This window comes from Fistularia commersonii, chromosome 26 (assembly GCF_037954325.1).
Source record: "Fistularia commersonii isolate RoL2024-O1a breed Wild chromosome 26, RoL_Fcom_v1.0, whole genome shotgun sequence".
Taxonomy (NCBI): domain Eukaryota; kingdom Metazoa; phylum Chordata; class Actinopteri; order Syngnathiformes; family Fistulariidae; genus Fistularia; species Fistularia commersonii.
Window position 1 is genome coordinate 3,279,494 of NC_141309.1, and position 15,124 is coordinate 3,294,617.

Genomic DNA, 15,124 nt, shown 5'->3' on the forward strand with positions numbered 1-15,124 from the left:
GGACTGTCTCAGAAAATTAGAATATTGTGATTAAGTTCTTTATCTTCTGTAATGCAATTACAAAAGCAAAAATGTCATACATTCTGGATTCACTCCAAATCAACTGAAATGTTGGAAATATTGGCTTATATCTTAAGAAAACTCAAAAATCCTATCTCAAAATATTAGAGTATCATGAAAAAGTAATTTTTGTTTTTTTAATGGCCTTACAGAACATAATGAACTTTATTACAATATTCAAATAATCTGAGACAGTCCTGTATATATATATATTCCTGTGTGTGCATATATATATATATATACATATATATATATATATAATGCGATAACCTCTCTGGGGTAAAACAGATTCACAGATTTAAACATATTTAAAAGAGACAATAAAAATAAACCCTTTAAGTGACAGAGTGGTAAAAAAAAAAAAAAAAAGAATTTTAAAAACAAATATATATATGTATCACAAATAAATGAACACAGCAGTGCAGTGGACCACATTCCCAGTTTGGAGGATGTATTATGAGGTGAAGGTAAATATTGGAAGCCACATTCTTCATCCTGCTTCTGTCCAATCAGAAATGTGTTTGTTCACTCTCTCGGTGCAACATTTGAAATCTAATTCGAAGATCCATGCCAAAAAGAAGACAAATAATCGAGATAAACTCGCTTCCTCGTCGTCGTTGTTGTTGTTGTTGTTGGCCACCTGGCCGTCGGCCCACTCCCACTGCTTTCCACGCGGATGCTTGCAGGGGCGGCGCTCCGGGTGGGTCCCTCATGTTTAATGCAGGAGCCCGTCCCGTTTATTCCGCCGCCCAGGGGTTCCTGCTCAGGACCCGGCGCGGAGGCGAGCCGGACGGATTTTACGCACTCGGTGCGTCCTGCCAACTCCAACCACTTGGGTTTTTTTTTTTAAATTTTCTTTGTATTTATTATTATTTTATTTGTTGCGTCTTTTGGGGAGGGGGTAGCGCACTACCCGTCCGGCCGTGGACGTTTTCCTTTCCTGGCTTTTCCGTGATGTTTGCGTGGATCTGCATCCTGCTGCCTCCGGTGTGTGCGGGATAAAGTTGATGGAGTCAAACTCACCGCATGGGACGTGACCCTCCCCCCTCCTCCTTCCTCCTCCTCTCCCTCCCCCGGGACAACTTCCCAAGTCATCTGGAGTTTTTAAGATTTTATTTTATTTTTAATTTTACCTCTTCAACCCCCCCCTCTCTCCCACTTCCCCTCGAATTATGACGTTTTAAAAACGCACATCAGCATTACTTATCCGCACCTCCACGGTTTTTTTTTTTTTTTTTTTTTTAATTATAGACGCCCATAAGGTGGGGATTTTTGTTTAAAAATAAAAAAAAAAAAATAAAAAGAGGGAAGGTAGGATGGAGCCCTCCGGCGGGAAAGTGTCTTCTCTGGTCGCCGGCGTGGGTGCGAAAGCGCCCAAACATCTGTGGCGGCAGCAGAACCAGGCTGCGCTCTCGCCGCTCCACCGCGCACTGGCAGTGCGCAAGAACGAGCGGGTGAGACAAAGAGGCTTCTCCGACACCGAGCGCTACCTCAACCCGCCCAACATGGACCGGACCTACGCGGTGGACACGGGTCACCGGCCCGGGCTGAAGAAATCCCGCATGTCGTGGCCGTCGTCGTTTCAAGGTCTTCGACGGTAAGCGGGATGCAGGCGGCGGCGGTGGAGGAGGGAGGGAGGGAGGAAGGGAGGGAAAGGAGGGCGGGAAGCGTGTGTCTCCGATGGGCGTTGTGTGCACGGTGGACGGACGGACGCGCCGGAGGAGCCGCCAAGTCTCCCGGCTCGTATTGGAAGCCCAACTTTGCAGGGAGAAAAGGGGTTGCAACTTGCACCGCATCTCGGCGGAACCCGGGGTTTTGCATGACTTTTCGCTTCGAAAAGCGACACACACACACACACACACACACCTCCCGATGGCTCGGATTGAAAAAAAAAAAAAAAAAATCACCCTCCGCACACTCGCACACTTCCGGTCGCTCGGAACTTTCACCCTTTAAAACCTTCATTTGTGCCAATCATCTTAAGCTCAGGTGTTTCAGCTTGTAATGGTTGCAGGTTTTACTTTTGTGTGTGTGTGTGTGTGTGTGTGTGCGCGTGTCACAAAGACTGCAAAGTGGAGCAGGGCTCGGTTTTTAACATCTCAGATCAAGATCTTGCACATGTAGCAGGTAGAGATACAGAACCTATAAATAAGAGGTAGGCGTGGAGCGAACGCCGCTCGCAGGAAATGAATACTTGGGAGAACGTGCACGGGAGGCCTGCTCGCACCTCTCACGTTGTGTACCTGCAGGTGTTGATGTCGGTTAAACGAAACCCTCCTATTGAGACATTGCAAGTGGAGCTGACAAAGATCCTACTGCACTTGTATAATCCTACTAGTGCGGCGTGCACGCCGGTCGACGTCGCGTGCACATAAAGCACCTCAGTGGATAGCAGTAAGAGCGGCACAGAGGGAGCTTTGCATCCAGTGTGTGCAGGAACTGCCCTAATTACTGGCTTGTTCTGGGAAGGAGCGAGGAGGAGAGGGAAAAAAAAAAAGACGATCTGAAATGAAATCCAAGAAGGTCACCCCAGCTGGGGCTGAAGTGACCGTCGCACGCGCGAGTTCGCGTTAAACCTCCGGACCGGAGCTTTGGTGCTTTCTCGGTGCGGTCGCAGCGCTGCACGTAGGCTGGGTGACCGACGGCGGCGGAGCGGTCACATGGACGGGGGGGGAGCCGGAGTCCGTGAGAGAGGGAGGCGGCGGGGCGAGCCACATCTGAGCGCGGATGGATGTGACATTGCGAAAGTGGCGAACATCGTGATTATGTCGGAATATCGGTCGCCTCGGCTCGGACGGTTTGTCGGGACAAGATGGCGGATTTAAATTCCACTCCCATCGTGCTCCCATAGCTTGTATTTGTCATGTTTCGCTTTTTTTTTTTTTTTTTTTGCATCCTGGCTCGCTCCGTATGGCGATGTATGACGCAACCGCATCGTGACTGGAACTCTATGTTTACTTTCCACGTAAATCCGACTCAAGCGAAAAGAGAAATTAAGAAATGAATGCGTAGCACCTCGTAGTCGGCGCGGGTGGGCGAGCCAATATGTTAGGTGCGTATTTTAAACATGAGCGTGAGCGAATAGTTCTGTAAACGTGCCAGTCTTTTTCCGATCGTCGTTTTCGAATGTCGTCATGGCGACCGGAATCTCTTCCTCCTCTCTCGTCCGAGCGGCTTTTTCAGTTCCACTGCGCCGTTGGGCGTCGATTAAGAGCGTCTGTTATGCTAATACGCTACGCCGCGCCTTGGGCGAACGGGGTTGTTGTTTTAATTTGCGTGTCGTTCGGGGAGGACAAGGTCTAATCCCGGCTCCTCAGCCCGACTTAGAGTCTCAACAGGTAGCTGATTTAAAAATCGAATTAAAACAAAAGAAACCGGTGAGTCGGGGTGGGCCGAGGCTCGGGAGCGGTGGCCCTTTTGGGTTGCTGATCTCTTAAAAGGTGCAGAACGTCTTCTAAGACGCCCGTCCTCTGTTCAGAGATGGTTGCTCCATAGCTATGAGCGACATTAGCGCATTCGTTTCAAGAAAACCGGTGAGAGGATCGGACCTCTCGCCTCAACCCATGATGTCGACGACGATTTCGCGGAGCGGCAGCCGCCCTGGGAAGTTTTCGCTGCCGCTCGCGGACGGTTTGGCATGAAACCCGGCGGCCCCCTCCGGTACAACACGTCACCCAAATGTGTCACAGTCTCGGACTTGGCCGCCGCTCGAGGTTCGGCCGGGATCGGAGGCATCTTGTTTTATTTTTTTTCGACTAACTGTCTGTCCGTATGCACACGTGTGCCGCGGAGACACCGCCGGGCGGCTTTCTCAAGCCGCGGAGGCGTGCGAGCCGGAGACTCCTGATTTCTCTCGTCCCTGTGCAATTTCTTTTGTAATTGGTGAGTCAGCGGAAGTGGGGAGGGGGGTGGGGGTGCCAAAACAAACGGATGAAGAAAAAATCATATCTGAGTCTGGGGAAATATATACAGCCCTCTATATGGACATATGAATCTTTACTAGCCCTCGCCACTTCCTTATTTTAGACTGTATAACAGTTGCTTTGAATTTTTTTTTTTTCTCAGCCAGACCCACTGTGACCGCCGTCGCCAGAACGAGGTCTCTGAAGCGGAACCCCCCGGCTAAGTCATTAGCTCCCAAAGGTGCCAGTGAGCAAAGCAGAAGCCGCTATCGGCTAGGTGGCTATATATAACCTTAGACTAGACGTGGCCGTAATCCCAGTCATATTGCATCTGCGTGCACTGATACAGAAATGGCACGATGCACATCGGAGTACGGCCGTCCTCCCGGGCATGAGAATGATGCCCGGAATGTGCTAATGAACACGGCGAGGATAAAGTATTTAATATTCTATTAGCGGAGATCAGCATCAAGCATGGTATAGTTCCGATAATGAACTGTGTCATCAGGCTGTCGTTCCCGGTTTCCGGCAGATTGAAAAGCTCGCCGGTGTGATAATTATGTGAATGTCATGTATCGAGTTTTAGGGGAGCGGCTAAATGGGAACTCTGTGATTTAGCCTGGGCTTTGAAAGTCCAGCGCGCACGTTTCGCGGGTCACCGATGCGGACAAATAAGACGGGGAGTCTGCTTAAGTGTGCTAAATGTGAGGTGAAGCAACAGCCGCCTCAAAGACAGCCGAAAGGTCAGCGGCAATTCAGCGACCATCCAATTTAAAGGGCAGTGGTGCGAAAAAAGTGTATGGTGTAATAACCAGTCTTTTATCAGTTATATTTTACCTATTTAATGAACTCGTCCTCGGCCCAAAACCGCAGGGGTGAGCGAGGAAGTGACGCTGCCAGAAAAAAGAAATTAGAAGACGTGCCTATAGAAAGCTCACGCGTTTGTTGCTGATTTTAAACGTGTCTGAAAACGGATTTGATCACAGCATTTTTTTTTTTTTTCTTGGTGAAACCCTCCCGCCGCCGCCGCCGATCACCTGCAGACAGCTCCTGCTGTGGATTCACCGTGCTCAATTGGCCAGAAAAGGCGCAAACAGGGTCCATTATGCAGGCCAGACCACGCAGTCGGGTGATATGGATGCTCATTAAACGCCGACCCGACTTCACGGCTGAAATGTGACAGAGCTGCTGTCAGGTCTTTGAGCAAAAATGCAATTATGCTGTCTCGGACATATGGAGTCGCATAATATCTGTGTCTCATGAGCAATGTAACTTTTACCGCGTCGTCGTGCGACGCGTTGAAAATTAAAATTCCTCCGGCCTTATGGAGAGAAAAGGGTTACGTATTGTCGTGGAATATTTTGGAGCTTTCTTTAAGAACATTGGTGAATAGCAAAGAGTGTTTTTTGGATGGTACAAGTCAAAGGTACAAGTCATGCAGAGCACAGAGGACTCTGCAGGAGAGTACAAAAAGCACAAGGCGAGCTTTTGGAGGTCAACGTCTTATCGGTTAGGAGATTATCGCACTAGATGGAGAAGAAACCATTGAAGAACACATTGTTTGGGAGACAGATAGCTGATTCAGCAATGGACATCTTGTTCATTCAGCGGACCATAAGGCAATATCGATGAACGGGTCTATTTTCATACATAAGGCGCACGCGTAATAATTTGTGTGATAAAACACACGATATATAAAGCAAAACAAAACAGTCGGTTTAGTTGAACTTTATTAGTCTCGCTTTGTTCCCTCGGAAACAGTTCGGTCTTCTTTACGTGGCGCAGTTCATCTGCTTGCTTCCTCTACGTCCGTACAGTTGATTCGTTAATGTTGAATCATTCCCGTCATCGACTGCGAGACCGATATCTTGAGTTTGAATTCTGCTTCGTAAACATGGTGTCATTTTTGGGGGTCCTCATCCACACAAATGTACAGTAATATTATGTTGAAGCGCAGTATGTACGGCGCACCACGTGCTGTTCTCTGATTGGTTTATTGTTGCCAGCGATAGCGAACACCTGAAGTTAGTGTGAGGTTGGAGCAATGTTGTATTCAGGCACTACATAGTTACTTATCTAATGTCATTGCAACCCATATTCAACTTTGAATCAACGTCCCCATGTCAGGTGGTAACGGTCCAACAATCAATCGAGCGTCTTGGTCGCTTCCCGAAGTCGACTAAAACATTTTGACAGATGTTTGAGCGCAGTCTACCACATAAAATTGGTTGGAGGTCAGTAAGCACAGAAAGAATTCATACATAAGGCGCACTGGATTATAAGGCGCACAGCTGATTTTTGAGAAAATTTAAGGATTTTAAGTGCGCCTTGTAGTGCAAAAAATACGGTACGTGCTACTTTGACTTATCGCCCCCCCCTTTCCTCACACGTTCAGTACGTTTTCACTGAGAACAAGATATTTTCTACAGCAGGGGTGCCCAATACTTCCATCTCCATCTACTGGTCGATCGCAAATGTAGTGTGGGTAGATCGCATGGAATTAAAGATATGGACGTCAGCCTGTCATCCGCCCTCACAATGAAATTTGTCACTTAATTTTCGTACAGGGCAGCCAGTCTCACGTTTTACCTTTTCCGACACATGGGTCACCGCGCATACAACAGCGCTAAGTGCTACAAAATTCTAGCAAGCTAGCGAGTTACCTAGTTATCCTCTAATGTATTTCTTTTAAACTTCAAACTTACCACTTCCATAGGGAGTTGGAGGGGGAGAATTTTTTTTTCTTTTTTTTTTTTTTTACTATTTCCTTTTCGAAGTGCGTTTGCCTCATCTGCCGGTCCACCATCGCTATACCGTAGAAGGGAAATGTGGACCGTTTCACTTATTTATGCGAGTCAGCCTTTTCCCACATGAAGATCATTAAGTCCAAATACAGTTCTACCATGACTGATGATGTGAAGTGTGCTTGAGGCCGACTATCAGCAGCCACTGGCCGAACTATACATCCCTGGCTGATTCCATTCAGTGCACGTCATCAGAGTAAAATGTACAGAGTTGTATTGTGCACTATGGATTCATGCAGTTATGCAAGGTACTCCATCATATATTGTACATATAAAGAATTCTCAATATATTTAGTTATATTGACTTGGACATTTTATAAGTTGTTCGTATGCTGAAAATGTGTGTGCACCCCTGTTTTCATTTTCACCGAGGGCCACATCAGCATAATGGTTGCCCTCAAAGGCCACTTTAAACAGTATAGATGTAACTTAATGTAACCAAATGTAATGTAACTACTCCTTCATGTTAAGTAACTGAATGTATTACTCATTCAAATCTCAAATATTGCATATGCATTTGCGTAGATGTAAAAAAGTATGTTTACTAGTTGCTCCATTAAGACCTAAATCCTTTTATATTGTCAGGTTAAGAAACCCAGGTTAAGAAATCAGTAAATCAATGATCAAACTATCCAAGTGAATGAAAATATATCATTTTATATCAATATTAATTTGTTATTTTTCTGAAAGGCTAACTTTGGCATACTTAGCTCCATGTTTGGTGTCAAAACGTCGACGTAGATTGTACTCTTTGACAACCGAAGCTGCCTTATGACACAAACTTTTTCTCCTTGAAGTAAAAAACATGTATTCGCTTTCCCATCTTTCTTGAAACAGCCTTCCATCTGCATCAAATTTTCTCTTCCTGGACATTTAGTGATCATTTATATTTCTCAATTCCACTTGTTGAAAATGGCATCGATGCGGATACATTGCGGTCTAACGTGATCGGCATTATTTGTGGGAAATGCAGTTTATGGTCAATGCACGCATTTGACTTATTTATTTTAAGACAATTAGACGTTTTAAGATGTTCTCGGAGGCCATGTAAAATGACATGGCGGGCCATATTTGGCCCGCGGACCTTGAGTTTGACACGCATTCTACAGCTTAGAAACGGGTTCAGATAATAAGCATAGTTTCACACAGAACAGTAAAGTTACATCAAATATTTTCCCAACAGTATCACATAATAATTGCATTATGTCATTGGGAACCCCACCCGGGTGCACACCCTATACAGGCACTGAATTTGCACCTGTAAATAGATAACATGTTCAAACTTGACTGATAAATCCAAGTGCATGTAAATCATTGAAGTTGCTTTGGAGAATTTTCGCTACTTCGGTCGGTTTTACACACAAAAGTGGCTGCGTTAAAAAGCGCCTTTCTGATGTTTTTGGACATCTAAACCCAGCAAGTTTGTCAGATTTTGCTGCTGGATCACGTGACTCCGAACCTGATGGAGCACAGATTCGCTAACAAGGCGCGGCATCGCTCTGTTCAACAATTTAATTTCATCCATTCTAAACACGGGGACAAAAAAAAAAAAAAAATCGATATTTTCTTGTTGTTTCTGATATTGTGGCGGGCAGCCCCAAATTAATCAATATGTAGCATCGTCAATAACATGCGGTCATGTCAGGGGAAACGTACTTAGCATTTAAAGCAGATATATAGTGCGCTAACATCAATTATTCTCCTCCGTTTGCCCCCCGAGCCTCATCTAGAATGCAATTAGGGACCGAACTCTTTAAATCTTAGATGCAGTTAAGGTTACCTCCAATAAATACGGTCGTGCTCAGCCAGAGGATTTAGCAGGACTTAATTGCTTTGCGTTGCACTTTCAAGATCCGCCGAGGACGTGGCGTGACGCCGGCTCGCTCTCGAGCATCTCGCGCATGTTTTGCAGGTCGGCCGACCCGAATGTGCTCATGTGACGACGGTCCATCATATTTTTGTAGATTGAAAAGTAATAACAACCTTTTGTTTTCACCGCTTCAGTGATTGCTAATCATAATCAAGCTTATTTTCTAAATGTAAAATCCCAAACTGCCCAAACATGCAAGACACTCAAATATTAAAAACAGCCAAAAAGATTCTGTACAGTATTTGATTTATACACAGATATATATATATGTATAAATATATATAAATACACGTACATATATATATATACACACACAATCATATGTATATTCATATTAATTTCGTCATTTATTTTTTCAAATTGATGTTTCATTATTTTTTAAATTATTTATTAATTTATTATTATTATTTATTATTATTATTATTTTTTTGCATTTTGTTCTTTGAGGTTCACAATTTGATGCCGCTACCCCATGTCTCCCCCCCAGTCGCCCCTCAGGGGGACAAATAAAGTCTGATTCTGATTCTGCGAGTTGTTTGGCAAGCGCCGCCACACACTCCGTTTGAGTTGTCAATGCACGCTGCTAAAAATTCGAGCGAACGTCTCGGGAAATGAATGTTTAATGTACATGTGTTGTTGCACCAAACTCCCGTCAGACGGTCCGATCGCTCTCCCGCCCCAGGATTGTATTCGCTCCTCGTGGAAATTATATAATGTCAGCTAGCAGCCACGCGCCGGAAGGAGAGGGTGGGGTGGGGTTGGGGGCGCGATTGCTTTATGAGAGCGAGGCGCCGCCGAGCTGGGATGTTGATTTCTCAAAAAGGAGAACCCGACGGCGGGTGTGAAACGGCGATAGCGGCTCCATCCAGTCTTCACATTTACCAGGGAAGACATTTTCCGTGTCGCGGCCCTGCACCTGGCCTCTAAAACGCCGTCCTCGATGCTCAAATGCTGTGCTTACGACGTACAATGAAAAACGTTTTTTTTGCCAAGGATAACCTCGGAATGGGCTAAAAGCTGGAAACTCCATAAAGTGCCTGGTTGATGGCGGGTGGTTCCTCCCGTGGTCTCGGCTGTGCCGATCATATTACACTCTACGGGAAAATAAAGAATAAACGGGATACAGACTTGCTGCTTTAGCTCTGCGAAAGACCATAAAGAAGTATGAATTATTGATATTTGCTATCAGGATACGTACGGACTGAGCTCTTGACGAAAGAGATTGCTTTCCGGTATGTGTTTCTCGATATTTTTGCCACTTGTTGAATGTTTCCCTATAAATCCGAGGTCACCGTCAAAGTATTGAGGTTATTTCTTTTCTTCTGTCTGGTCCAACCAGAGCTGCAATGGTTCTTGCCATTTGAATTCATTTGATTTCCGATAATGACGGCGAAGTGATCAAACCAAGGGGAGGAAAGACGCGGGTGAGACAAAGTGAACTGAAAAAAAAGGGATGAATCAGAGGCGGCGTGGGCATCGAAACATGCCAGCATCGATAATCATAAAAAAGACAGTGGTCTGCTTTGGCCCGCGGCCTCCTCCCGCTGCCCTCAGGCTCTCCAGCCGTCCCTCAGCCCTCCCTTAGACCCTTTCTGAGCACTTACACTCTTCCCCTTGCATTTCCCAGTACGCTTTATGACCGCCACAGCTGCACCCGAGTCTCCTAGGGGTTTTCCGGAACTCAGCGGTGACTCTTTTATTTGATATTACGCAGCGCGGCGTGTCCCGGGGGTGAGGTGTGCCAAATACTCCGGTACACTGATCAAATATGCAGATGATCATAACAGCAGGCAAATCTTTACTTTTTGTAAAGTCTCATAGTCGGATCGTGCTGTTTTGGAGTGTCAGGCCATTGAAGGTGTCGTAGGTGATGATATGGATTCCCTCAAGTTCGCTGAAGCTAGTCCGAGAGCTAACGCTAGCCATGTCTGCTGGTGCTGCCTCTACAGGGAACATGCGTTAAATTATAAATACAGCTTTCCATGTTTAGGGTTTCATTACTATAAGCAGTGACGTGCAGTCAGGTGAGGCAGGAGAGGCCGTGCCTCACTTGCCAATCTTGGAAAGAAAAAAATGAAAAACAAAAATGTGTCAGTTTTTCATTTAACTTCACCAGTTTTAGATTTTTTTATTCAAAATCGATCGCCAGAATCGACTGTTCATATACTGAGAAGACACGTGCGGTGAGGCTGCGGACTGTTGTGCCTCAACGTAGATTGTGGAGTGACACCTGACTGCCGGATTGCTGCCTCTCTCTTTGTTGCTGTTAAAATGTTTAAATACTTTTGGTATATGAACTGCATTTCCAATGTACAGTGTTTTTTTGTCAACAGCTGCATGTGTTACTAGTTTCTTGTGCAGAGCGATCATAAAACAGCTGCAAAGTGAGGCACGCAGTTCTCCTGCCTCACCGTACCTCATTGATTATAAGGAATTATATTTGCTGTAAATAGGGTTACATTTTCTGTGTTCTTAACGTGTCATGCAATGCCACTGTCAGCGAGAGCAAGATTGTTAACCGTTAACATCGCAGAACGAGGATGTGATTATTTTTTTTGGCAGTAAGTACTGCAGTGGGGTCCGCCTCGTGTGCACGGCTCTATAATTCATGTGGAAATTGTCGATGAATATTGCGAACACGGCCATTATTCTTGCTGGTGTAATTTTTGATGCGGCTCTGATTGTTAGGAAGTGACTACCAGCAATCGGAGGGAAGAGACAATCGATACTTACACTCTCGATTGAGGATAGAACCTTTATTTGCGCCAGTTACTTATTACTTTTCTTTTGTTATGGGCACACTGGGGAGCAACCTATTCCCTCACATCCAGTGCACAGATAATTGCGTGATGGCTGTTGGATTGTAACAGATGGAAGGGTGACAACTAACAGGTTATCATCTGCTGGGAGGGAAAAAGAAAAAAAACAGATTAAAAAAAATGAGAAAACACCTTCCAGGGCTCTTTGAACAGAAGTAAGGTTGTATTTGCTGCACTGCAGAGAGTGGAGGTGCTGTGGGAGCTGTCAGTCGGGCTGTGCTTCAACACAAACCCACAAATAGCAATTTTACTTGTCAAAGCTAATGCAGCAGGTAAAATTAAAGCAGTGGAAAGACCTTGATCAGTTTTTCTCCACAGGCATGTTTATTCATATCTTCATCTTGGCTGAACCGTATTTGGTTACTTATGGGCTTTTCAATGGCGAAAAGTGCCATTAGAATAAACAACGCATCTTTTAGACACTTTTAATGGCGATAAGCGCGCTTAAAATAAATAATATTTGTTTTAAATGGAGTCAATTAAAGTAAATGGAAATGAAATAGAGAATTTACCGCCGCATATGTGTATTATACTGAAAGGTTTACAAGATGCTGTATGTTCTACAACAAATCTGGGCATTTACCAGCCTATTTTGCTTTTTTATCCGTCCCGCCAAACTGTTTTCTTTGAATATTTCTACAAGTATTTTTTGATCAAGATTGAATTTAGAACCCCTTTTTTTAATTCTTTTGTTTAATTTTGTATGGATGATAACATGCAAAATAATGTCGGCACATTTATATGATGATGAATGATTTCAAAGTTGAAATCAAATGACAAAAAATTAAATTAAAACCCCTGAAGACTGTATTATAGCAATAAGCTAGCAAGCAGACTCATACCTGCAAATATCACTACTCCATCTATTCTTCTGCCGTTTTTGTGTTCGGATTAATTATGATGCCTTTTTATACATATCTATTCCTGATCCTTCATGCTGGAAGAGTTTCCTCACGGCCAACCGCGCTCACGCACACACATCCCCACACCGAAACCTTGCACGAGATCACATGACACCCGCTGCTCATTTGTAGATCACTGTAAAAGATTATGTGAAAATGAGCTTAGTGTGTGTTCGTGTGTGTGTGTTTCAAAACGGTACTACGGTTTCATATTTTTATGGCAATTTCGGTGCACACACTCACACACACACACAAGCGCACACAAAAATGTATAATGAGTACTGCTAAATAAGAAATCCAAGGGCCTTTGCAATGAGATTTGTGAGACTCATATGAATCCAAAAGTAAGTTTTGATCAATGTGTGTGTGTGTGTGACATTTAATCCCAGCTGTTGTGAAACAAATGTTCCAGTAATATTGATAAATTCACTAAGCAGGATGCATCCATAGGCTTTTAAATGCAACTTAGCCCCCATGTATGAGTAAGATAAGATAAGATAAGAAAAACTTTATGTATCCCGAAGGAAATAGTTGTGCCAGAGTTTCAAGCAAAAACATAACAATAATAGATAATAGTAGGAAGGAGGGAGAATAAGAAATACAATAAAATATAAATTGTCAAGGTTAAGGCTATCAAGTGTTTTAAGGTCTTAAGTACAAAGATTTAAAGATTCCCCGTGGCTGAGGGAAGAGGAATTAAAATCGTAATTCTATTGTAAGTCGCTTTGGATGAAAGCGTCTGCCAAATGCAATGTAATGTAATGTAAAAAGTCTGAGTATAGTATAGTATTGTATAGACACAGTATAGTATAGACTTGTGCACATTTTCTTCAGTTGGTTACTTGACGAAGCAAGCCACAATTCAAACTCACCTTAAAAAGCCTGTTGTGCTTTCGGCTTTTTTCTTTCGATCAGTATTTTGAAGTTTGGGGGGTGAAAGATTGACATGCAACAAAGGTCCTTGGTTCCCTCGACTGGCGCCCAAGGATGCGGTGACTCAATCAGAACCTTGAGTATATTTGATATAGGAAACAGATTCCACAGGACACCCGGAGGACAGTATGGAGAGCTCTTTATTGATCGTCCACATTACCACACAGTTGTTGCTAATTTGCATCGCGGCATTCATATTGGTGCCGCGACCCAACAAACAACCGTCTGGTGTTGACGTCTATCCCTTCAAGCTGCCAGGAATCTGAAAATCAAGCCTTTTTTTTTCCTCTTTCAAAGCTTTTTCTGATGTCTGCAGCACGGGGGTTTAATTCTCAGTGTACTTTCCATTATTTCTTTTGCTTCTCTTGCGGCGGCGCTAGATATTGTCCAGTGGAACTGGCGGTGAATGAGTGGCGCTCCTTATGGCGCCGTTGTGAGAACTCCTCCTGCTGCTGCTCCCTGTAATTTTCAAATGTTCATCCGCCAATTCGGTATTTTCCCTGTATATTCTGACCATCGCTTTACATCTAGGTGTGGCTTTGACGTCAGTATGATCCATTCTTTCTGTAAAAGATCTTAGATGCTCAACATCTAAACACAGAAAATGGTGGCTTCAACCACAAGCTTTCAATAAGGGGCTTTCCACTGCGGGAATCCTTTTAGGGCAGTCTGCGCCTTTTGGAGTGTTCAGACCGCAGGGACTGCTCTCAGAAGAGAAGTACCATTTTAGGGGTTGATAGCTTGCCGGCTAGACTTTTATTTACCGGAGTGGGATGAGGAGTCATGTTTTGGCGTCTTTAAATGTAGTGAAAATAGTGAGGTTGCTGAAACAAAGACAACATGCATTCTTAATCATGGTGGGACTGATATGGTAAGCTTGAATTTTATTTTATTTTATTCTATTTTATTTTATTTTATTTTATTTTATTTTATTTTATTTTATTTTATTTTATTTTATTTTATTTTATTTTAGATTATTAATTTTAATTTAATTTAATTTAATTTAATTTAATTTAATTTAATTTTATTTATACATTTAATTATTATTACAAGGCAGAAGTTTATGTTTGTTATTTTAAAAATAAATCATAAATGAAACTTGCGTCATATCGGAAACAGATAATCTAAAAGGACAAATTGGCGGTCATTGGTGTCAGTTGTAGGGACAGCGCATTGATCCGACTCTGCATTAGGGTAATGTGGTTCAAATCAATTTTGGCCACAGAAGACTTGAAACGGTCAGTCTCCAGAAGTCTGTGCTTTTAATTGAGAATTTTTGAGTCGACAAAAAAATCACTTTGACGACCATTGTTGTGTTAAGACTGTAGAGGAGTTCAAGATAGAGTTGGAAGTACGCCGGGTCCACTCAGCTCAGGAAACACTCGGGAGTCTCCACTGCTGCCATAAGAACATTGCAGATGCAGGGGACTGTGACATCTTCCCCCTCATAACACATTTGTGTTTTATTATTAAATACAGTGAACCGTAACATGCGACCCAACCAAAAACAAAAAGCTCGGACCTCTACGATGACTGGAAAGTAAAAACATGACACTGCACGGAAGCATTTTTAGTCTATGCTTGTTAAATCATAAATATCCTTAGAGAAGTACCAGGTCTGTGGCCAAACTTGAGAAAAGTCAGCAGAGTACTGACGCATCCTCTTGCCAAACTCTTTATCCTACCCCCACCCGGGATGACCTCCAAGCACAGCATAATGAAATCAAGGAAAACAACAAACAAGTGCTCAGATGCAAGGGCACAGCTGTCCCCCAAGACTTGTATGCTTACGCAAAATACCACAAAACTGGATCTAAGACACTGACAGTCCACG

General features: G+C 43.7%; 1 protein-coding gene across 1 annotated transcript in view; it reads left to right on the plus strand.

Moving 5' to 3' along the window:
• Window positions 1–1,281: 1,281 nt before the first annotated feature.
• Window positions 1,282–15,124, plus strand: part of pde4d (phosphodiesterase 4D, cAMP-specific) — a 152,888-nt gene continuing 139,045 nt past the window's right edge. The window contains exon 1 of the mRNA XM_086174054.1: window positions 1,282–1,657. Coding sequence (XP_086030180.1) covers window positions 1,377–1,657 — 281 coding nt within the window. The 5' untranslated portion in view covers window positions 1,282–1,376. The remainder of the gene's footprint in view (window positions 1,658–15,124) is intronic.